Raw genomic sequence first — 23,681 nt, forward strand, 5'->3', positions numbered from 1 at the left:
TGTAAATGTCCAGAGACTGTGAAAAATGTTCAATTTACCAGGATGAGGAGCTGGAGTCATAGAATATTTCACATTCCTGACGTGAAAAAGACTTAAATTATAAATCAGTCAAATCCAAACGCAACTTTGTGAGTAATCTTTTCAGACTCTGAGATGATAATTCAACTTAATCTTAAACTTAATCTGGGATTCATTGTCTTTGTGGGGATGAGCTGTAACTCTTTGCTTTGGCATCAGAAACAGAAACTGACTTTACTTATTTTAAATGTTTCACTCGTTCACAGCTGTGAGAGAAGGATCTTTAAGTAAATCTCAGTATGAAAATCATACCATAAAAATTCTCCTACATTTAACATTTAACCCACATCAAAGTACAGATGCATCACAGAGTAAAAGTAGACTCGTTGTACAGACTGTTATGATGTGAGCAGTACTTTAATGATGATTTTTCTCTCCATCGACTCATTGATGTAGAACTGAACTCAGGACTCAAACGTCTTTTTAAACCTGTTGTATTGATCTGAGTCAGACTCCACCCCTGTTCAGTCTGGACTTTCAGAGGGATTCTGTTCATGTTGTTTATGTGCAGTGGAAAACAAAAACAACAAAAACAAAACTAAAGAAGAGCCACTCCAAGGTTCGTTTTTCCAACACATAAAAGGAAATATATTTAAAAAACTGTTCATACTGAAGAGCTTTGATCATTGTAGAGTCATTTACACAAGGGGCAGTTGTATGTCAGTCTGTCATATTCATATACACGGTTATTCAGACGCACACACTGCCTCCTCTTCCCTTGCAAAGTCGTCACCTTTGCAGAATGTGGAGTGTTCACTTCTTTGCAGACGATTACGGAGTTTCAGAATAAAAATCATTTCATCTCATAGATTTTTAAACTTGATTGAAACATTAATACTCTTGGACATCACATTTCTGAAATGGCAAATGAGGAATAAGATGAATTCTTCCTTTTTAATTTGCGTATGACAAATCAAAAAGAGAAAAATCGAGATTTTTTCTTTTTTACAAACACATCTCACTACATGGTCGATCTCGTTTTTTTTTCCTTTCTTTTTGTTAATAAATCTGTGGTTTAGAAACGTCACCCGAAATGCAAGGGATGTGCATAGGTGTCAAGTCAACGTCTGGCTCCGTCGCTGTTGGTTTTTTCTTGCCCCCTCTTGCTTCCCTTGGCTGAGTTCAATCTTCCAAACAGCTGGAATGTTTTTTTTCGTATATATTTTTGTCTTCTTTTCTTTGTCAGAGGTTTACAGAGGGACACGGGGAACACTGACTGACTGACTGACAGCATGGAAGCTTGCAAATGTCCACATGCATGATAACCTCATTCAAATCTCTAAAACATTTATGGATTTATTTAGAAGAGACAGTACCTGGCAGGTAGAAAGGTGCAGGTGTGCGATACTGTAACTGTACCGAGGGCTGAGGCTGATGGACGATGAGAGGAGGTGAACCAACGTTAACAGCTCAGAAAAGAACAGGAGCGAGAGGGAAATGAAGGAAAGGGACACGAGCTACGGATGAGAAGACATTGCAGTGTGTTTGTGTGCTTTTACTTCAGTCTGCTGACAGACCGACACCGTCGCTCTGCAGATGGTTTACGACACCCAACAGGACCACAATGCAACGGGGAGGGCTGTGGTGGAGAGCACGTGGGATGACGGGACACAGTACTGTCTCTTTAAAACAAACATCTACAAAAATGTTGCCTCCTAGCTAGTACAGACATGACAATATTCACTTTAGTTTACTCTGTTTTTATACAACACTATGACTAGGTCGTCTGTCAGGGCGAGAGTCCGATCATTGGTGGCCGCAGGTAGCCTGTGCGGCGTTGGAGAGGGTTTCGGTTGAATGCTGTGGTCGCTTTCACAGTACGCTGAGGGTGTTTTCCATCGAGTGCAGTGTGGAGAGAGGTTTCCCATCGGCTTTTGTCTTTATTCTTATTTTGACGAGGGAATGATGGGAGTTTGGCCGAGGTGTTGCTGCTGGGAGGGGAGATGGAGGAGCAGAGAGAGTAAGGGAGGAGGTGGGTTGCAGGTCAGTAGACCCAGGACACAGGAACCCACTGGCTGGTGGTGCACACCAGATCGATGGCCTCCTCCAAGTGCCTGATGGTCTCATCGATCTCATTGTTGATGATGGTCTGGTCGAAGTAGTGGGCGTAGGTCTTCTGCAGGATCTCCGACTCCTTCTGCAGCCGCTGAAGAGACTCGTCCTAGAGGAAGAGAATGAACAGAGGCTGTTAGACACTGATGAAGGCAGAGAGAGGGAATGAACGCAGGACTTAAGGCCCCAGCACACTGTGACTGAGCCACGATGAGACACTGAGACAGAAGCTCTGTCCTGCAGTGGACCGTCCTTCACCAGGGTCATGATGTTCACTCTGTGTTTTACACCTGTGCTGATTCACCTTTACGATCATTTTAGAGGCTGCAGTTTGTTTTGCTGTTGAATTTTACTGCATTAAAATGTTAGGTGTTTCTATTATTTTGTCCCCATTTATATCACAGAGGGAAAGAAGAAACGAGAGAATGAATCAGTTCTCAGCAGCAGCAGAAGCACAGTGTGTGGAGACCTGAGCAGAGGACGACGTGAACAGGAAACAACCACACAGACAAACAGGAAACACACACGTAAGGAATAAAAAGGAACGACACAGTCTTTGTCCCGTCAGGTTTTACTCACTGGCAGTGTTCGACACCACCTGGGCATCTGAGGGGAGCGCCAAAGAAACAAACGCATGCAGCATGCAAACAAAAAAGAAAAAGAAACGAGTGCAGAGGAAGGAGAGAGGAGGACGGATGAGTGAAGAGCAGGCAGAATGAGAGGCTGCGTGATGACAGTCACATGACAACTCCACATTTTCAAAAATCATTTGTTAACAATATAAAATGAATCACTACGTCTCATCAGCAGTAAATAAACATTTAGTACATATATAGCACTATGACGTCATGTTTAATGTTTTATTTTATTACATCTGTGTTTTCTTGTCACTGATTATCTGTTTGTACAGACGCCTCCAGCTGTTGGTGAGGAGCTGCAGCGTGTTACAAACATTTATTACATGATTATTACACGACCGGTGACACTTGGAGTGTCATCAATGATCGATCAGCTGCGTTGATGACTGATTGTCCAAACAATATTTTGGGGTTTTGTTTTCTTGGTGGAACAAAAACAAACAATTAGTTTATTTCACTGAGAAAGTGTCTGTAACTGTTGTAAGTGTTCACTCAGCTTCAGCTCTGCGACTCTGAACAAACACTTTTTGTTGTGTTAACTGCAGATTCTGTTTAGTCTTTGTTATTTGATTTTAAAGATAAAGCTGGTGATATTTTTTATTTTTCTTCTTTTGACAAATTGATAGAAACATTGAAGAAAAAAGTGTGTGTTTTTTTCTACCTCGTTGATGCCTGGTGTGATGGTTGGTGCAGCAATAAAGACGACGTACGGGGCGAACTCCGCTGTCCGCAGGACCTTCAGGGCCTGATGGAGACCAGGTGTTAGATTCAGTATATCTCACACACACACACACACACACACACACACACACACACACACACATATATATATACATACATAAACACACACACACACCTGAGGTTCCACATCCAGTATAGCTACAAGTCCCTGCTGGTGGATCTTCCGTATGGTCTCCAGCCGTGTCCCGTACATGGCGTCCTCGTGGCTGCCGTACTCCAGGTACTCGTTGTTGCTGATGTCCTGCATCATCTGATCGTGGGAAACAAAGTAGTAGTTCTTCCCGTTCTCCTCGTCCTTCTTCGGAGGTCTGGTTGTGTCTGTGGGACAGAGACACGGTTAGGTTTCCTCAGACATCGTGGTTCTGTTGACGTTTCTGTGGAGGATTCTGATCACGCGTCTTACGTGGGATGGGGTAGGCGAATCTGTCGGGGTGTTTGGTTATGAGTGTGTTCTTGATGTGTCTTCTGCCCACGCCATGAGCACCTGTCAAACACACAGTCAGTGAGCTCAGTTATAAAGAGAGACTGGGTTTGGGTTCTGATCCAGTTTCCTGTTGGCAAAACACCTGGATTCATTCACAAATCTTTGACTTGAAGTTATTTATAACTTTAGTTACTTGCAAACGATAAAAGCTGAATGTAAAGAGATCTGATAACTGGATCTGATACATCACGTCATTACTCACCTAACAAAACTAGTGTTTTCCTCTTGAAAGCAGGAAGCTTCACAACCTCCTCATATGTGACAAGATCTAGTTGATCGAACACTGGAGGTGAGAGAGGGAAAGACAGACACAGATTTAGAGGATGTGGAGAGGGGTCACACTAAATGAAGAGTCTTGAACACACCCGCTAACTAAGAGTTCAGAGAAGAACAAACAAAGCAGATTAAAAAAATCTACCTGGCAACAGACCTAATGTCAAACGTGAGTGGAAATGAAAAAAGAGCCGAGATGATCAGTGAAGTGACCGAATGAATTTGTCCTTTAAAAAAACCTCAGTGGTTCAGAGATTTATTCAACCAGGCTGATGAAGGAATAATGACTAACACTGCTAAGCATCAGTGTCTGGCTGAACTAAGGCTGCACCAGAGTCCATCAGGACTACGGACATGTTTCTGTGGAGATAAAGTTACTGTTAATCAGATTGTTCTTCTCGTCCAAACTGTTTCTGTTCATGTTTTCATGATGTGGTTTATTGAAAAAGGAGAAAAAGGAGCCAAACTGAATTAAGGAGAAAAGAAAACCTGTTGAATAATTGTGATTTAAATTTATCATCAGGTCTGAAAAAGCCCTGAAACTATGGATAAATTGTCAGAAGATCAGTGTTAGATTAACTGGTTACCTTTTTCACTGATTCCAGCTTGTTAAATATGATTATTTTCTGCTTTTCTTTCATCTTCTGTGTAACTTTCATCTTTAATATATAATATTTAGTTTTGGTTTTGACTAAACGATGGAAAAAGATGGAAATAACTGTTAGTTGCAGCCTTTGTTGAAAACAACAGATGTATAAATACAAATAAAAAATCTTTTTTAAAAGCAAGAAATGATGAAGTCGAAAAAGTCAACAAGAATGAGAGAGAACTAATTCAAACGGACACGGAGAGTTTCAGTGTAGTGGGTTAGTATGTTTACAGGCTGATTAAGCTGATGTGTGAGCGGACAGTAAAATATGTGGCACAGTTTTTTACCGATCGCCTGACAAACTCTCTGCAGCCGCTGATCTCAGCTGGACGTCCGTGTGACAGACGACAGGTCATTAAAGGAATTTCACAGAATCTCCAGTTTTATTTGTTGTAAATATTTTCATTATCGCTTCGTCCGCCAATTATTTTCTTAATTGTTATTTCAATAAAATTCCAAGGGCTCAAGTTTAACATTTCTAACATCCAAAAATATTCCATTTAGTTTCATATGACAAAGAGAAGCATGAAACCTTGAGCTTAAAGAAACTGGAACAGAGAAAAGCTGCTCGTATATTTTTTTTGTTTCTACCTTTCCAGGTATTTATTTCCCAAGGACATGATCCAAGTTAACTCTGTGCAAATAAAGCTGCACAGATAATTAATGTTTTAACCCAACTTTAGTGAAAGAGCCAAACTTTAGTCTGATACGTTTCTCTGTGACAGAGCAGAATGATCCAGACTGCAGGTAGTCTGACGCCTGTGCTGCAGAGTGTCTCACATGTTAGAGCAGAGCTATTCACTGTACAATGTGTTCTCATCCTCTGAAACACGAGCCACCGTCTCAGGGTGCTGACAAGTGAAATACAATACCCACAAGTCACTGGGTTCTGTTGTGCAACAGGCGGCTGCAGACCAGCAGCTGCTCAGACTGAGGGCGAATGATCGTGTTTCCCTGACTGAAAATGTTAGTTAATAACAGTGAATAATATCTGGCTGCTGTTTTCCTTCCTGTCTTTCTGAGAACACGGATTAGAGATGAAGATGAGCGACACAGCACACAATGTCTGACACACAACAAACTAAGCTACGTGGTTTCAGTTTTGTCTTGGCCTTCTGTTGTGTTTCTGACAATATCAACAGAAACAAAACTGAAACACGGGCAGTGACAGCTGATTCAGTCTACAGGGTTAAAAGAGTAAACCGAGAGAGAGAGGGAGAGAGAGAAAGAAAGAAAGAGAGGAGGAGGAGGAGGAGGAGGAGCTGGTTGCTGTCACTGGTTGTTACTTACATGCACAGAGGCCGTTCAGTAGGAGAAAGCGAGAGAGATGAACAGGAGGGGTCATAACATGGTTCGGTTACAACAGCAGAATTACAAAACACAAACTGCAAGATACAACAGCTGGGCAGCTGTGCAGCGCTGCACCGTGCCGACAGTGGACGTGGAAATAATCAACATGCTGTTGTTGTTGCTGTTAGAGGGTAAATTGACAGCAGCTGGTGACAGGTCAGTGTGTGATGCTGGCGATGGGAATGGACACGGCAGCCTCACACAGACTGATCGGTCAGAGCTGGATCATTTCCTGGAAATATATCAGGCTTTTCCTGGGAACGCTGGGATTTCTCGTTATAAATGAAATGTGACTTCTGTCTTGTGTTATCTGATCTAATCTGTGTTTCACCATCTGATTTTTACAGCTTAGTCCAGGGAATATAAACACGTTTTTAGAAATTTTAGTTTATAAATAAAGTTTCAGAATTAGATCAGAAACCATAAACAAGCCCAAGAATCTGATCAAGTGATCAGGTCCAACTTTCCATACTTGAATCTTTGAAATTCAATGCAACAGACACATTTTGGTCAGAGCTCACAAAGTACTGAGGTCTGAGATCCAGTCGTGGTTTCACTGTGTGAGTCAGTCCGAGATAAACTGTGAGCTGTCTCAGTGTTTGACACGTGGGAGAAGGTTCCAGTGATCGGGCTGTGGCAGGTGTGTGGTAGAGGTGCTAAGGTTTGGAGAAGGTGTTTTTGTTTCACTACACACACACACACACACACACACACACACACACACACACACACACACACACACACACACACACACACACACACACACACGCAAAGACGAACACAAAAAATCCCAGAGAGGAAACAGTGACAATTCCCAGGAAATACCAGTATCTCAGTTCCCTGCATTCAACCCCAGTTAGTGCTGATGGACAGTGAATGGGACAAATGAAACAGGACGAGTGAAGTCGTGGTGGAGTCACAGATTATTTCAGTTTAATGATTCAACGCTGATGATGCTGGATCTCGAACATTCATGCTCCTATGGCCTCATGGCTGATGCTCTGTGTTGCATGCTACAGAATTATTCAGATGTGCACACACACACACACACACGCACGAGCACACATGTACACAAACACATGAACAGACACAGTGTCCTTCAGTCTCCTGTCTGTCCCATCATAAGAGCAGGAAGTCTCATGGTGGCCTAAAACAATAGAGCGCTCTGTCCATCACGGTGTCTCCTCTGTCTCAGATCTGTCTCTGGCTCTTGGTTTTGCAGACCAGTTTATAAACTAGAGCCGGTTCCTGTTCAGTGCAGTGATTTGCTCCTGATACAGAGACATTGTGTAGGAGCTGCAGACACCTCACACCTCAAAGCCTGAGACCACAACGCCTCCGTGTTTCACGTCCACCCTGCACTCAGCTCTGAACTCACCACATTACAATTCACTGACAAGTTAATTATGAAAAACAAGTAATAATCAGTTTAGATCATTTATTATTTTTTCAGAAGAAATAAATTCTCAGGTGTCTTTTAGTCTTTTATGACAGTTTAAACTGTTAAAAGAAGCAAACGACATTTTAAGATTTTCTAACATTTTATCAACTGAATGATTAATTAATTCATTGAGAAGAAAAATTGTAGATCAGTCGCTTATGAAAATAATTATTAGTTCCTGTCCTGCTCATGGAGGAAGTGTGTAAAATACCACAGGTGAAAATGTTACAGAAGCTGAAGTGTGTAGGTAAACGTACCCAGAGCAAGGAAGTGTTCTAATAATGCAGAAAGGTTCCTGTGAGCGTCGCAGTGTCCTACGTTCATTCACTGGTTATTTGGTTTGTAAAAACTGAGCAATGTCCATCACATTTACCCAGAGCTCAAAGGGACATCTTCAGATTTCAAACCTCAAAATGATTCAAAGGAAAAGCAGCAAATCCTCATATTTAAGAAGCTGGAACCACGAAATCTTTGGCATTTTTTTTATATGAAAAATGACTTAAATGATTATTAAATAGATAATCCCCCCGTCCCCAGCTTCCTGTGTGAGCTCAGCCTGCTCACGCAGCCGGACACATGGCAGTGGTATCTGAGTCGTTAACCTATGCGCTACATTTATGTCAAGACACAGCTAAACACACCGGCCTCTGCTGCTCCTACTGGGCCAATACGCTAAAAAGTGCACATGCACATCCTCATGTAGGCTCGTTATTCAAACTGCAGAGATTCTGCTGGCTCAAATCTGGTGTCAGTATCAATGAGCTGCCCACATTTCCCTAAAGCGTCCCTCTGCTCAGATAAGATTTCTGCCACACTGGCAGCTCCTCCTGTCATTCCTGGCTGTGGCTCTGCCACTGGAGATGAACGCTGCGAGATCCTGTTACATACAGGTCCCACACACACACACACACACACACACACACACAGACAGACAGACAGACACACACACACACACACACACACACAGACACAGACACAGACAGACAGACAGACAGACACACACACACACACACACACACACACACAGACACAGACACAGACACACACACACACACACACACACACACACACACACACACACACACACAGACAGACACACACACACACACACACGCTCACTCTCATGTAAACACAATGTAAAATGCATACACACATGCATTTAGGGAATGATGGGAGTGATACTGAAATGTCTGAAGCATGTTGTTTTGTGCACATGCATGTGATCGTGAATACGTGTGTGTGTGTGTGTGTGTACCTGCGTTGTGCTTCGCCAAATACTTGTCTTTGTACTGTTTCTTCTTCTTGCCAAACCAGGTACAGCTGGCCTGCTGCTCCTGCTTGGTCTTCTCCATGGCTATACACGCCACTCGCCTTCCACAGGCAAACAGAGACGGAGACAAAGACAGAGACAGAGACAAACACAAACACTTTTTCAGTTCTTCACTGTACTCTGTTGTCAGTCTGGACTGACTGAGACAGACCGAAACACACAAACAGTGATGAATTTAGTTGTTTCTGTTTAATTTGCAGTTTGAAGCATCAGATCGAGGAACAGTGTCCTCCTGCTATCATCAGTCTGCTCACCACTCCTGCAGCTCTGGGGATGGGATGAGGCCTGCCGTGCCATTTTTCGTGTTCTCCAGCTTGCCCTGCCACCAGTTGTGGTCGTCCTTGGAGATGATCTGGATGATGTCGCCCACCCGGAAGCGAATGCCAGCCTCCTTGCAGGGGATGAGTTCGTCTTTGGAGGGGTCGTATTCAAACTGGGCCCTCACGTAGATCTGGAGAAATGTGAAAAGTGCAGAGGTCACGGGGGTGAGCTGACTGAGGGTCAACCCTGCCCTCCAGATGTTCGTGCGGGGGTTTCAGAGAGGGTGAAAGAAAGAGAAATGTGACGGACAGGAAGAGAGAAGCGGCTGCACGATGGACTTTCTTCTTCATATCACGACAGCTAGGACTGTAATGAGCAGTGGACTCTCAGGGGAGCAAGGGTCCACTGGGGTGTTGCCAGGTTGGAAACTGGTTTCCAAGCAAGGGCTTTCTCCAGTGACATAAACCCAGACACTGCTGAGCCATTAATGAGCCTCTCATCACACTGGTAATTAACGGCACAGGAATTGTTTGTGTCCATTAGTTCAAAACAACAGTCATTATCCTGCTATATACTGTTTATAACCACACAGCCATTTGTTGCTATTCTACAATCTACACTGTGTGAAGGTCAGCTGGTAGAGGTATTTGGGAGTTACTTTTTTGGGGGGTGGGGGTGAGGGGGGGCGTCTCTTACCTTAACAGACATTTTGTCCTTGATTGGAGGTCTGGATACAATCTAGGATTTGAAAGCATCACACACATCATGCAGTAAAACGGCTATGCAGTGTCTGAACAGCAGTATGGTGGCCAAGGATGGTGGTGGTGGGGGGATAAGGTTGGGGTTGATGGTGGTGGGGGAGCTGGGGGATAAGGTTGGGGTTGATGGTGGTGGGGGGATAAGGTTGGGGTTGATGGTGGTGGGGGAGCTGGGGGATAAGGTTGGGGTTGATGGTGGTGAGATAGGACAGGGATGTTTTGAAATATTTCCTCTCTGCCAACACACAGCAGGTTCTGAGACAGCTCAGTGTTAAATGTGTGGTGTCTGATGGTCTGCTGTGGACTCACGCTGCCCTCTGCTGGTATGATCTGCACTCACAGGATCCTTTGATGCCACTCTGTTGGTGCGTGATCGCACAACATTAAAAGGGTGAGACAGCATGACTCTGGGTGAGTGATGTCTCAGAGGAAACTGATGATGTGTATGAGGAAGGAGAATACACACACACACACACACTGTGATGGGATGAGTGATGTTAGAGGTTTCCCATAACTCCTGTTCTCACAGCCGCGTGTCCACAGCCCTCACTGTTACTGCAGCGGGGATGATTTCATGTCTGACTGGGGATCAGTGGTTAGGGAGGATCTCTGGGCTCTGCAGGGTCAACAGTGCCTGTGCCGTTATTACACACAGTGTATGTGAAGGTGGAGAAGCACCACACTGTCACACATGACACCACAGTGGTCACTCACACTGATTCAGTCTACAGTGTACAGGTCCCAGTAAACAAGAGTGTGAATGGATCCAGATCACGTTCTGTGTGACTGGTTACCAGGTACACAGCTGACAACACTGATTCAGACAGGTGTGGTTCCCCTGTGGACCAGGTCTCTGCTGATATATATCTGTATATATCTGTATAACTGTAGGAGTGGAGCTGGTGACCGCTGCTGTGTGGTTACAGTTTGTGAGCTGATAGTTGGATGTGTTTGGTCTGTGGAGGGCGGGGTGAGGGGGAGGGGGAGGGTGGGGGTGGGTGGTTGTTAGAGAACAGGTGAGCAGAGAAGGATCACGAAGCTGTGTGTGTTGTGGGTGATGCAACTGTTCTGGATCTCTGGTTTCCAGTATACACAGACTGTTTGATTTGCATTCATACAATTCTAACTGTTCTGAGTTGAAGGGAAACATTATGCTCTTCAAATCAATAAAATCTAATTTGCCAAAACACTCCAAACAGAGCCTAATTTGAAGCCAGCTGCTCTCTGTGGGCTGATTAAAGCTGGACAGCTGCAGCCTATTGTGCTGTAAATTGCAGAATTTCCACTATTTCCTCGTTTTAGATTTAAAGAAAGAGGTCGACCTCGGTCACTCAGCGAACAGTCCAAACAAAGCAACTGTCTTGTAAATCAATCTATTTTATATTGAGGAGTTTTGGGAAGCAGAAAAAAGGGTAGGGGAGCAATCAGGACACACACTTCTGTAGAAAGGGGAGGGATGCAAGCGTTGCACAGTATACGGAGCTCATGAGTGAGTAAGTGACTTTTATTCACCTGTCGACCCTTGGGCTGAATGGTGGAGGGCAGGTCCTGTGGGAATAAACCATTGATGACAGAGAGACATGGTTAAACAGGATAGAAATACTTAACTAAAACAATAGCAACATTCATTTATCCTTCTGAGAACACACATGCACACTCATCTGCAACCTAGCTACTGTTCTTGTTAAAAAAAAAAGACAGAGAGAGGAAATGTGGAAAAGAAAAGAGAGTAATTCTCATCTGTTAAAACAAATCCAGCTGTGGAGCAACCAAGCAAGCACAGAGCAAGCAAAGCAGCTGCAGCATCAGCGTCAGCACGGCCACAGTGTCTGTCCGGAGCCTCGGCGGAGAAACAAAGGAAGTGCAGAGCCCCCTCGGGCTCAGCGTAAAGTGTGTCCGCCGCACCGCCGTGACCACGGGAGGCCGAGCGTGTTGTGTCAGCAGCGAGGCACGGCACGTTGCAGGCTTTACGAGGCACACCAATTTGTTAACTGAGATATCGGACACGGGGGCCTTTGGCTCAAACAGATGAACAGGGAGGATGACACGGGATCGACTCCGGAGATCTACAGGATGAGCCGCTAACTGCTACTGCTACTGTCACAGTCACAACTCAGAACAGAAAAAACACAACCCAGGACAAACGGATCGACTGATGGAAAGACACGGACATGTAAAAATACCATGACACATCAACGTGACAGATGAGACGCACTGGTGGGGGAAGGGGGGTGGTGTGGGAGACAGGGGGGAGAAATGGTTGTGGGTCTGTCTGGGGGTTTTTCTGGGGGCAGGGGTCCTTACCAAGATGGAACTGTTAATGCTGGAGTGGCCATTGGCAGGGGACTGCCTGGAGGTGGTGGGGGACTCTTTCTGAAATAAGACACACAGGTCAGCAGCGCACAGCCACCACACACACACAGACACGCACAGACACGCACAGACACACACAGACAGACACAGACACACACACACACACACGCACGCACGCACACACATTTCTGGGCAGCGACCACAGGCAATGGAGACCCACCACAGTGTTGACGTAATGAAATGCGTCAACAGGACATGAGAGACAACATCATCAGCAGCCCTCTAGCCTGCACGTCCTCACATCACCACAGGGGGGCGCTACGCTAACATCAGCTGCTGATCTGAGCAGCTGAGACCATGAGGTCATCACTAACACAGACCGTCACAGCTCAGAGACTCGGGATCTCTGCGCTCACAGAGCAGAAGGTTTGTGCTGGACGACCAAAAGAGCTGAAATCAGACGTAAAGAAATGATTCATGAGCAAAACTGCTTTAATTTATTTTCATTTCATTTATGAGCAGAAAAGAAATGATGAGTAAAAACAGCTTCTAAACAAATGGTTCATAAAGAGAGAATTCAAAAGTCTTCTCATGATGAAAACTTTAGGTTTGTCTCTCATATTCACTTTTCTGTGTTGAGCTGAAAAGGAGAACAGAAGCAGGGCTGTGGTTTGTGGCTATGGTCTTTCAAATTAAAAGTTCTATGAATTTTAGCCCAAAAGATAACCACAATAACCACGTCGCTTCTATTCTAGATTCTCTGCACTGTTTCCAGTGCCTTTTTCAAATCATTTAAAAATAATCTAGCTAATTACATACAAGGTTTTACATGGCTGGGTGCCAGATTAAAAGGGCCCAAAAGGCTTGGATCAGCTGGGTTTACAGGATTTTAGCTGTTCCAGGGTCAGTGACGGGGCAGTAAAGCTTCTGATTTACTGGCGTCTCAGACGTACTGCTCCTTCCTTTTAGTTTTGGTTTGCTGATATTGTTTTTCAGTTTTTATTGTCTGAATCGTTGGCTTTGACTTTTTTATATTGTGGAACTTATATTATGTGGAAATCTCTTTGGAAAGTGCAATATAAATAAAAACAACTATGACATGCTGCACTACAGCCATAATACATTTATCACATAATATATACTATACTATACCAATACCTCCACCACTCCATGACTACATTTAGTATTTAGGATAAAATATTTCATTATTATTTCTGTTTAAAAAAACATTGTTCTGTGTTTAGACGCTGAGGGACACAAAAAGACTCATATTTGTTCAGCCGTTTTTACACTTTTGCCATGTTTTATTTGAAAATCTGTGTGTGCAGTCTAAAGACGGACAGCTGACCCTCCTGTCAGTCAACACCCAGGGTGGACAGGCTGCTCATGGATGCATTTCAAGTCTTTTGGTCATCCACATTTATCTGTGTGTCTGGGGTAGAAGGTGTCGGTGTTTGAGTTAACCGTCTCTGTCTGTGAGCTGTGTGTGTGTGTGTGTGTGTGTGTGTCTGCTTGAACAGATGGTGGACAAAATAACAGAAATACCTTACAAAACAATAGCTTCACCCTGATGTTTATTTGTGAGGCAGTGCATCGTGCATCACGTTGTGTCTTTCATAATGTGTATGTCCTCATGGTTTTTGAATTTATTTTGCTCCAGTAAATAAATCTGCACTGTTTATAATTAATTCATCCTTCATCTGGAGTGGCCTCTGAGTCCACCTGAGGCCACCTCCAGCGTTCCCTCTCTTTTAGCTCTGTGTTTGGTCTCCACCAGCTCCTGAGGGAAATATCAGGCTCTTCAGTTGCTAAATGCTGCAGACTCAGCTGATAATTCTCTGAACTTTCATTCCAGGAGCGACAACTTTCACACTGTGACATTTTTATTATGTAAAATATTGATTACAGAAGCTTCAACAAAAGACAAATGTTATGAGCTTCAGCAGACTTACTTATGTAATATGATATTATTGGAGTGTAAGTGAAGCGTGTCTGTTATTTTGTCCACTCCTGTGGTGTGTGAGTGTGTGTACAGGTGTGGTGATTGGTCTGTGGGCGGGACAGGATCACACAGAGAGGCGTGGCTCATTCCTGGACCAGAAAGGGGAGGGGGCGGGGGGCGGGGTTCCGGTATCTTGGTTGTGAAATTGGTGTGCTGAATATCTGACCCAGCCCCAGCAAAACACAGCAAAACACACACAGCATACTCCACACACGCAACATACTTAGGTTACACACACACACACACAGTCACACACACGCTCAGTAACCAGGCGAGCAGTTAGTAACAGATCACAGTCAGCAGCAAAGAGGGGATGAAGAGGAGGAAGAGGAGGCGTTACCTCACATGATGAGCCCTGCGTCCGGTAACTTGGCACTATTTTGAAGGTGATGCTTCCTCGCATCTCCCTCTGTGAACACACAGACCTCAGATCAGCATGTAGCATTGTGCTGATTAACACAGTTTGTGAAAGAGCTGGTCGCCATGAGGGTGAAGTGCTACTGGAGCTCTGTCAGGCTGAGTGAATACAGAAACCTCCACAACGAGCATAAACCAAGACAAGACCACGGAGTCAAGTACAACACAGTAATATAAACTTTAGTTATTAACACACACACACAAACACACTCACCAGCATCTTCTGCAGCTGCTCCACAGTCTGGTTAGCCACACTGATACCGTTGATCTCCCTGATCTCATCTCCTACATGCAGCGTTCCTGAAGGGAAACCAGAGAACAGTCAGGACAGAGAGACAGAACGAAGGACAAAGACAAACGTGTAATCAAACTTTTCCCTCGTTACAGAGCCACACTATATTTCACCAGCCTCTGCTGCTTTTTTCCATTACAACTATAGAAAAGCATTGTTTTAGCACATGATAACTCCTGTGTCTTCTTTCCTCAACTACAGAAGAAGATCTGAAACGTTCCCGTCCTCGTCCTGCCTCATACAGGTGATGACACAAACGTGCAGGTGGGGGAGTTTAAACACCAGGTCACTGGTTTTAATGCATAAAACAAAGGCTAGAATGTTTCTGCCAAAAGCCAAAACTGAGAAAGATTCATTTCACGTTTAGATCTGATTGGAACTGAGAACATTCTCCACAACGTCTTTGCATTTTGTGAATATAATTCTAATTATAAAAAATATCTTTGATTTATGAATTACAAACAATTCATCCGTGATGTGAATCATATAGAGTGTGTTAACTAACATGACGTCCACGCTCAGCCTGCTGATCAGTCTCTGAACAATGAACCTGAGTCACTCACTTATTAAACACTCTTCAGAGGTGTACAGGTGCACACAAATGTTGTGCTGTGACTCGTGGGAGCAGCGTACCTTGTCTATGGATCATTCCCCCGTGCATTATCCGTGCAACGATGCAGTGGTTTGAGTCGTTCATCTTCAGCGTGATACCCTGCACGGAGTGACACACAAAGACACACACATCTGGATGAGTGCATGAAGTCTTAACACAAAGCTCCAGTGTCATCTCGCTCCAAACATGTGACAGTAAATATGTGAAACTGAACCATTGGCTCGTCCGTGTTCTTCTGGAACTGGACCAGACGGACTCTGGTGACGTTCTCCAGGTCCATGTCTCCGTTGGCGCTCTCTGGGGAGTCTCCGTTCAGGTAGGGCGAGGTGGGCGGAGGGGTCACCCTCAGAGCCTCGTCACTGTAAACCTCGTGGGCCACCACGTCGTGGGCCTGCAGCAAGGCCTGCGGTAAAATGTAAACGATCAAAACTGAACATGACAGCAAAAATAATGTCTCACTGAAGGAAAAGATCGAGGGTCGATACCATTTTATCAAATTCAAATCAAGCGTCTTATCAGTTATAAATAACTTCAAGTCAAAGATTCAGTTTCTATCGGTGATCAGCTGTTTCTGGGCGAGAAGCCAGAGATGCTGCAGTTTTTACTGGCAGATATTAAATGAATCCACACGAAGATTAATGAAGCCAGATAACCACGCCTGTTACACGCCATCCTCCAGTCAGACCGCCACAGAGCAGGAGGGCCTCGCATCACACCGCAGCGCCTTGTGTCTGCAGCAGCTGTCTGAGGTGAAGCAGCACGTCCTGCAGCTGCAGAGTTCACTGGTGCTTCACACCCACAGAGTTCCACACACACTCCTGACCCACAGAAGTCTGTGTGTGGCACTTTAACAAACCAGTGTGAACTTCAGAGCACAGCGATCAAACCCCAACAAAGGGGAAGCCTGTCACTGTCTTACCTCAGTGTCTCACACACACACAAACTTGTACTTTCTGTCTTTGTGGGGACACTCATTGACATAACGCATGCCCTAACCCTGAACCCTAAAACCTAAAACCAGGTCTGAACCCTCAAACAGACCAGACAATGTCCTCACTCCACAAGGTCTGTAACTCAAACTGGTCCTCACAAAGACGTACAAGTACACACACACACACACACACACACACACACACACACACACACACACACACACACACACACACACGGGTGAGGAAGGACAGCAGATCAGAGCAGCAGAGACATGAAGGCAATGGCAGAGTCTCTAACTCTCATGTCAAACTACATCACACACAAAAAGAAACTTCATGTTCCAAGACATACAGGAAGTTAAGGTTGTGTAAGGGTGTGTGTGTGTGTGTGTGTGTGTTTGAGACTGTGGCCTAATGAGGACCGAGTGAAGGGGTTAACTAATCCCTCCATGCTGTGTGGACGTGCTTCAGTCAGAGTGAGAAAGCAAAAGCAAAACAGAGCAACAAAAGATAAAGAGATTTTAAGATTAACTTTCTCAGAAGAAAAAAAAATCCATTTAGCAGAAGGAGCAACACAAACCAGATGATGTGCACAGATTCTGTTCTTAATATACAGCTGCACGAAAGAGAAGGTTAGAGGGTGCAGAAAATACCAAAGTCAGACAGGGATATAAAATTCTTACCCTGTGTGAAATCCTAAACCTAAAGTCAACCTTAGAGAAATGGTTTGGGAAATACACTTGTCCACTGTGTCTCTGAGAGACAGATGAGGAGCTCCATACTTTCATATCTGTTGGCTGGAGCTGGAGCCAGCAGGTGGTTAGCTTAGCTTAGCATGGACTTTAGAAGCAGGGGGAAACTGAACTAATGAGAGAGACAGAGAACAACGACAGGTTGTTACTGGAACAAGAGGTTTCTGGTTTTTACTTGTTCTCTCTCTGTTTGCTTCTGTAAGGACTCTGGACGTCTGTCCCCTGTGTACAACTCATCCCTGCTGCGTCGTCACCTTTAGGATTTAAGTCTGATTTTGACTGTGGACAAATAAACACTAAATGCACATTAAGCTAAAACTTAGCTAAGCACTCTCAGCTCCAGCGACAGATTTTCTGCACAGACGTGAAAGTGGTATCAAACTTTTCACCTGCTGGAAAAAAGCGAACTACTTTCCCAGACTGCTGTTAAAGAAGAGACGATGGGGGGGGAGATGTTCTTAATGGTGTATAGTTTCTATTCCTCTGAAGACATCTGGTCTGTCAAACGATTCAAATCCACTAAAACACCGTCTCACTTGAACTGGCAGGAATGCAGAACATGATGGTGCCTCCTTCCCTCCTTCCCTCCCTCAGTTTACGCTCTTGCAGCGTGATAGGGGAGCCAGGCCTCTGACCCGACACAGCACATCGTATCAGACACGCCTTACTGACCTCCATCCACACCTCCCCTCCCTCCTCACCTCACTGCCTGCTCTCCCTCCTTATTTCATTTTAATACAGTTTTCCCTCCCTCGTCTCCTTCCCTCTTCTGTACCCCCCCCCCACACTGCACTGCCTCCCCCACTCTTTAGGTCTGTCTGTCTGATACTGAGCAAACCATTGATCAGAGACAGAAATCAGATGCATTAATGTGATAGGATTAGCAGAGGAGGCTGCTGACAACCCTAGAATGACTTTCTGTTGACGGGATTAACCCTTGCTGCTCACTGATGTTTGAAATGTGCTCAGAAGTCTTTTAAGTTCAAATACAAATAAAACTCTTTCTGACCCAGTGCATCTGTTTACCATGTTAATACTTCTTCGGGTGAAGTTACTCAAATCACTTGTGGTGAATGACACCATGATGTCTAACCTCACACACACACTGAAGGCAGAGGAAGCTGGACAGTCTAAAAGCTGCTAAGTAAATGTATGTAAAACACCAGCTGAGTGTTCACAGCTCTGTTCAGACAGCATCGTCAGCAGCCCTGAATGTTTGTTAAGAGGCCTCCGGCACCCGCCTGAGAAGTCTGACGAAGGTGAGGCCTGCGGTGTGTGTGTGTGTGTGTGTGTGTCTGTGGACTCACCATGAAATGAGGCTGGGTCAGTATCCGTCTGAGTTCTTTAGCTTCGTGGTTCTCTGGGTAGCACGAGATCTCTTCCAGTACCTGAGGAGAGAGAAGAAGGCATCACTTTGGTCAAAGATCACACACACACACAGACACACACACACCCGAGCACCCCACGCTACCTGCTGCACCTCGGACAGCTCAATTACAGTGAACCAACAACCTCACAGTCCTCCTCAAACTGCCCCTGACGCCGCCTCCTACGTCTTCACAGCCAATGTGAGACCAGCTGTGGACATCACTCAGCGAGTCCAGGAATCCGGTCAGGGCTTCGCCCCTCCTCCTGCCCCTCTGACGTGACGGGGTTTGATGTCAGCTCCAGTTATGTTGCGCCTGACTGGTGAATGTGGCATTGTAGAGGTGAGGCCTCTGGGGGAGGGGGGGAAGTACTGAAACCTACACTGTGGTGTTATGATGCACAGAGCCCCCCCCCACACACACACACACACACTTTGACAGGGATGAATGAATGAATGATTTATTGAGTTGTTTTGTCTCATTGTTTGTTACTATTGTTGTTCCACATTGTGTGTCTGGATGTCAGATGTGAACCTTTTAACTGAAGCATTGTAAATACGTTTATGTGAAGTTTATCTAAACAAACACACACACACACACACACACACACACACACTCGTCTTTGACTGATTCCAGTAGTGACACCAGTTTTGATGATACAGGAAAAGGAAGCTTCTACACAGCAGTGACCTTCACGGATGTTTTCACTTCACCTCAGTCCAAACCACCTTCAAAGCCGTGGCGGCTAACTAATGGCTCTGCTCATTAGTATGGTGAACATGGCGGGAGTGTGATGAGGTCTTACATCTTCCAGATGTTTCAAAGCGCCACTTGCTTCATCTTGGGAGGAACTCTTAAGTGGAGGAAGACACAGGAAGAAGGGTTATACAGGCTGTTGACTGTCCTTATTAGAGAGAGCTCAGGTGAAAGTTCAAAGGTCAGTGATGAGAGAGGTCAGTGGAGAGCTGGACTCTGCCCCTGCCTTTAATGAATGCCAGCCAATCTGAACGGGCTGTGAATCAGGAGGAGTTGTGGGATTAGTATCGAGAGTGAAAACGTCTCTCCCAAGAAAGATTAGTTCCAACATCAACAGCGTATTCAGGCAGGTTTTAGTGCAGTTGGAAAAAAGCTTTGTTGAAATGTGAAGCAGCTTCTCGCTGCTCTGTTAGACCAGAAACCCACAAGAGTCCATTAGAAGCTGCAGTCTGATTAGTTCAAAGCATTTCCGTGTCAGTCAGAGTGAATCAGTGGGGACAGAGGGGACAGTCTCAGAACGCACAACCAGGACTGAATGATGAGGGGAAACTGTGCTGAAGCAGTTATGGCTCAGTGTTTGTCAAGAATCTCAGAATTACACTTGTTTAAAGTTTACCTGGACCGAGAATAAGACCCGAGTTCCCCTCCACGGCCGCACGACACAGTGACGGATGAGGGTCAAACGCAGGAAGGCAATCAACACTTTTTCTGAGTTGCTACGAAGGACTAACAGACTAATACACAACTTGATGTGAGATGAATGAGATGCTTGAAAAACGATGGTGATACGCAGAGTTTAGTGCGCTGAGGTCGAGGTCCACTCCGTCTCACTCAGCAGACAGTGCTGCATCTGTCCTGGCCCATCCACACTGAGCAGACTCCTCGGACACAGTGCAGCAGAGCCTCTATGACGTAAACCAAAGCCACAGAAAACAGAGCTCGGCTCCCTTACATGGCTTTCCCTGTCTTAACAGCACTGGGATTTAAGACCAGCCCTCACCTACCCCCTCACTGTTCAGGATTTTTAATTGCTCCCTCAGCAAAACACGCAACTTAAACATGGCAGCATTTTGTGTAGCCGCCTGCGAGCACACGCAGACACACTCAGACTGAACACCACTGGTGCACGTTTCCCCTCACACACACTCCTCCTTATTAAGCACTGGTTCCAGTCTGGATCCTGCTCGAGTGAGAGGTAAACACACAAACCCCAACTAACAGCGTGTATGTGAATTCATCATGGCCGGGGTCAGGCCCCGGAGACCATAATGCAACTCTCTGTAAGAAAGCAAAACCACACTAACAGCCCGCAAATACACTGTGTGTGTGTGTGTGTGTGTGAGTCTGCTACATCCAGCAGCATCTCTAATGACGAAGGTTAAACACAGAAGCCTGAGACCTTTGTTCAAACAGCTCTGTGTAAACAGGCCAGTGTGATGTGCTCCAGCTGCTCTGACCATGAGCCTGAGTCACAGCAGCTGGATCCTCCAACAATAAACCTCCAGAGGTCAGTGGAGCTTCAGGTGAAGCTTACAGAGGTCTCCATTATATACAGCAGATATAAACAACTCAATTATTATTATTATTATTATTATTGTTGTTGTTGTTGTATTATTATTATTTAACATTATAAGCAATATACAAGACAGTGTTTGTCCACAGCTATAAGTGAGTTTTAATATACTGTCATGTATTTTCCTGAGAGCCTCCACATATGTGTATCCACTGTTAATAAATACTTATAAATACATTATAGGGTGTTATAAACCATTTATTAAGTGTTTATATAGAGCTTATACATGGTAAACAGGGCGACTAAACGTAAAGTGTTACCTTGATACTTAAATTTTGCTGATATGACAGACACACCAAGACAGACAACTACACACACGCACACACACACACCTCTAGGGGCAATGTAGAGCAGCCAGTTAACCTAACGTGCATGTTTTTGGGACTGTGGGAAGAAGCTGGAGGACCCGGAGAAAACCCACGCAGGCAGAACATACAGACTCAGCGCAGAAGAGCTCAGACCGGGGCTCAAACCTGGAACGGCTGTGAGGCGACAGTGCTAACCACCGCACCTTTAGTAGTAGTGATCTATGGCTGATGTGAGATCAGAATTTGTTACAGGTTTTTATCAAAACAGCTCCTTAAATACAAAGATCAGGCTACAGGTTCTGATGACAAACCTCTGAGAGCTCTGGTTACGCACACACACACACTGAGAGCGGCTTCTTTAACTGAACAGAGCAGGTGAGCAGAAGGATCCAGAGCAGTGATGAGTGAGAGCTTCAGTAAGCAGGAGGCCGGAGGGATTAATGCAGAGGTGTGAGTGCTTCAGAGAAAAGCCAGAAACTAGTGAATCTGTCATTTTCAAATTAAATTCACTGTTGTCACATCACATGAAGAAGAACAAGACAAACGTGAAGTGGATATGTGCTTATGTTCATACAGATGTGAGTTATGTTTGTGCAGAGCAGAGGTCAGTGTGAACGTGTGTGTATGAGTGTGTGTTCATTCACCTCTTTGGCTCTCTGCACGGCATCGCTCGGGGGGTTTCTGATCTGTGGAGACGACTTGGTGTTGATCTTATCATACAACTGAAACAAAAAAAGAAAAGTCCGTCAGACAGTCAGACTGTGAGCAGACGACACATTTTCTTTTTCTAAATTTTAGCTTAATGTAAGCCACTGTGGGGATGGGTGTCAAAACAAACATAAGTGTAAGATAAGAAATTTATAAACAGAGAAGTTTCAAACAAACTGCTCACCCAGAAAACTAATGTCAAATTTACAGATCAGTTTATTCTTAGCATCTTTTCCCTAACAAATCTAAATGCTACAAGCTACAGGCGTTTCTTCTGATGTTTAAAAACTGGAGTGAAAAAATAATAATGATAATAAATTTGTCTTTTGTGTAAATGTTTTATTGTTTCATGCCTTTCACTGGAGAGATCTGTTTAAAATCTTTTTTATTTCTATATCTAATTTCATCCACAGTGAGAGTGAGGGAAGAGGTGACAGCATAACCAAACAAGACAAAACAAATCCGAGGCAGACAAGACCAAACACAACTCTGCAATGAATATGCCAAAACTACGGTTTAAATCTGATCACAAACAAGTTTTTGGACTGGTTTCATACTCAGAGAATGACTGAAGTGGAAGCAGCAGCTCGATAAAATCATGAACTTATTTCCTTGGTAAATTCAGAGGAACCGTATTAATCACAGCCCTGTTTCAGTGTGTGGGAACATGTTCTGGATCCAAGAGCTGAGAGACAGAGACAGGATTTATTACCTAAGACAGTCACTGGTTAAAAAACAAAGCAATGAGCCTTAAATAGTCTCCTCTTGTCCTCAGCTCTCTCACTCTGACTGGTTTGGTTTGATTTAAAACATAAATGCCTTTTTTTTTCAATTTTATTCTTTTTCCTAAACATTTAACCGTGAACAAAAAGGTTGTTTTCTCATCTCTCTGACCGAAGGACGACAGACACACAGAGGCAGACACACAGAGGCACAGACACACAGAGGCACAGACACACAGAGGCAGACACACAGAGGCACAGAGGCACAGACACACAGGGCTTTTGTACCAGACCGTTCAATGCAACCCTGAGACCCAACACTGTCTCCACTCTCACAGCAGCAGCAGCAGCACTGGACATGTGATGCTGGACATCATCATCATCAGCAGGAACAACAACGTTAAACTCAAATAATCTTTATCGTTTGCATGTAACAACACAACAGTGCTGCTTCTCAGGGATTCAGTTTGCGTCAAAGAGACCAGGTTGCACAACACGTTGCGAGACCAGACCTGAAACAATCCCACGTTCCCACAGTCCTGCTTCCTTCATGTGCAGGTGCTGACAATGACAAGTGTGTTTAAAACATATTTGTCCAAACACGAAGATGAGACGTTCAGAAAGTTTCTCCTGGAAGACATTTTGAGCTGGGCAGGACGCACAAAAGAAGAAGTTGTTGAGTGACGAATGAATATAGATTCTGTTCATTTTCTCTGTAAACCTGCTAATAATGCTAGAGACACGACAGGTCCATATTTTATTGACACAAAAATGGAAAATGTGTGTCCATGTACACAAATCAATATATTTGTTTAAGTGGCTATTTTACCAACTGCTGTTACAGGGGGTTGTGTATCCGGCTGTGAGCGGC

The 23,681-nt window shown here is 44.6% G+C and overlaps 1 protein-coding gene across 4 annotated transcripts in view; it reads right to left on the reverse strand.

Annotated features, from left to right (window-relative positions):
* Positions 1-433: 433 nt before the first annotated feature.
* Positions 434-23,681, reverse strand: part of caska (calcium/calmodulin-dependent serine protein kinase a) — a 91,611-nt gene continuing 68,363 nt past the window's right edge. Inside the window, exons 12-28 of one of the 4 annotated variants that reach the window (XM_041056705.1) lie at positions 22,025-22,102; positions 19,549-19,596; positions 18,684-18,764; positions 15,907-16,095; positions 15,713-15,791; positions 15,002-15,087; positions 14,711-14,779; positions 12,360-12,428; positions 11,568-11,603; positions 9,994-10,035; positions 9,291-9,487; positions 8,962-9,077; positions 4,196-4,276; positions 3,913-3,993; positions 3,625-3,827; positions 3,430-3,513; positions 434-2,239 (exon numbers count right to left, since the gene is read on the reverse strand). In XM_041056705.1, the coding sequence (XP_040912639.1) occupies positions 2,063-2,239; positions 3,430-3,513; positions 3,625-3,827; positions 3,913-3,993; positions 4,196-4,276; positions 8,962-9,077; positions 9,291-9,487; positions 9,994-10,035; positions 11,568-11,603; positions 12,360-12,428; positions 14,711-14,779; positions 15,002-15,087; positions 15,713-15,791; positions 15,907-16,095; positions 18,684-18,764; positions 19,549-19,596; positions 22,025-22,102 (1,716 nt within the window). In that variant the 3' untranslated portion in view covers positions 434-2,062. The remainder of the gene's footprint in view (positions 2,240-3,429; positions 3,514-3,624; positions 3,828-3,912; positions 3,994-4,195; positions 4,277-8,961; positions 9,078-9,290; positions 9,488-9,993; positions 10,036-11,567; positions 11,604-12,359; positions 12,429-14,710; positions 14,780-15,001; positions 15,088-15,712; positions 15,792-15,906; positions 16,096-18,683; positions 18,765-19,548; positions 19,597-22,024; positions 22,103-23,681) is intronic. The other 3 variants (XM_041056707.1, XM_041056706.1, XM_041056709.1) reach the window with 3 other exon arrangements.

Source organism: Toxotes jaculatrix, chromosome 15 (genome assembly GCF_017976425.1).
Source record: "Toxotes jaculatrix isolate fToxJac2 chromosome 15, fToxJac2.pri, whole genome shotgun sequence".
In the NCBI taxonomy this organism is placed as follows: domain Eukaryota; kingdom Metazoa; phylum Chordata; class Actinopteri; family Toxotidae; genus Toxotes; species Toxotes jaculatrix.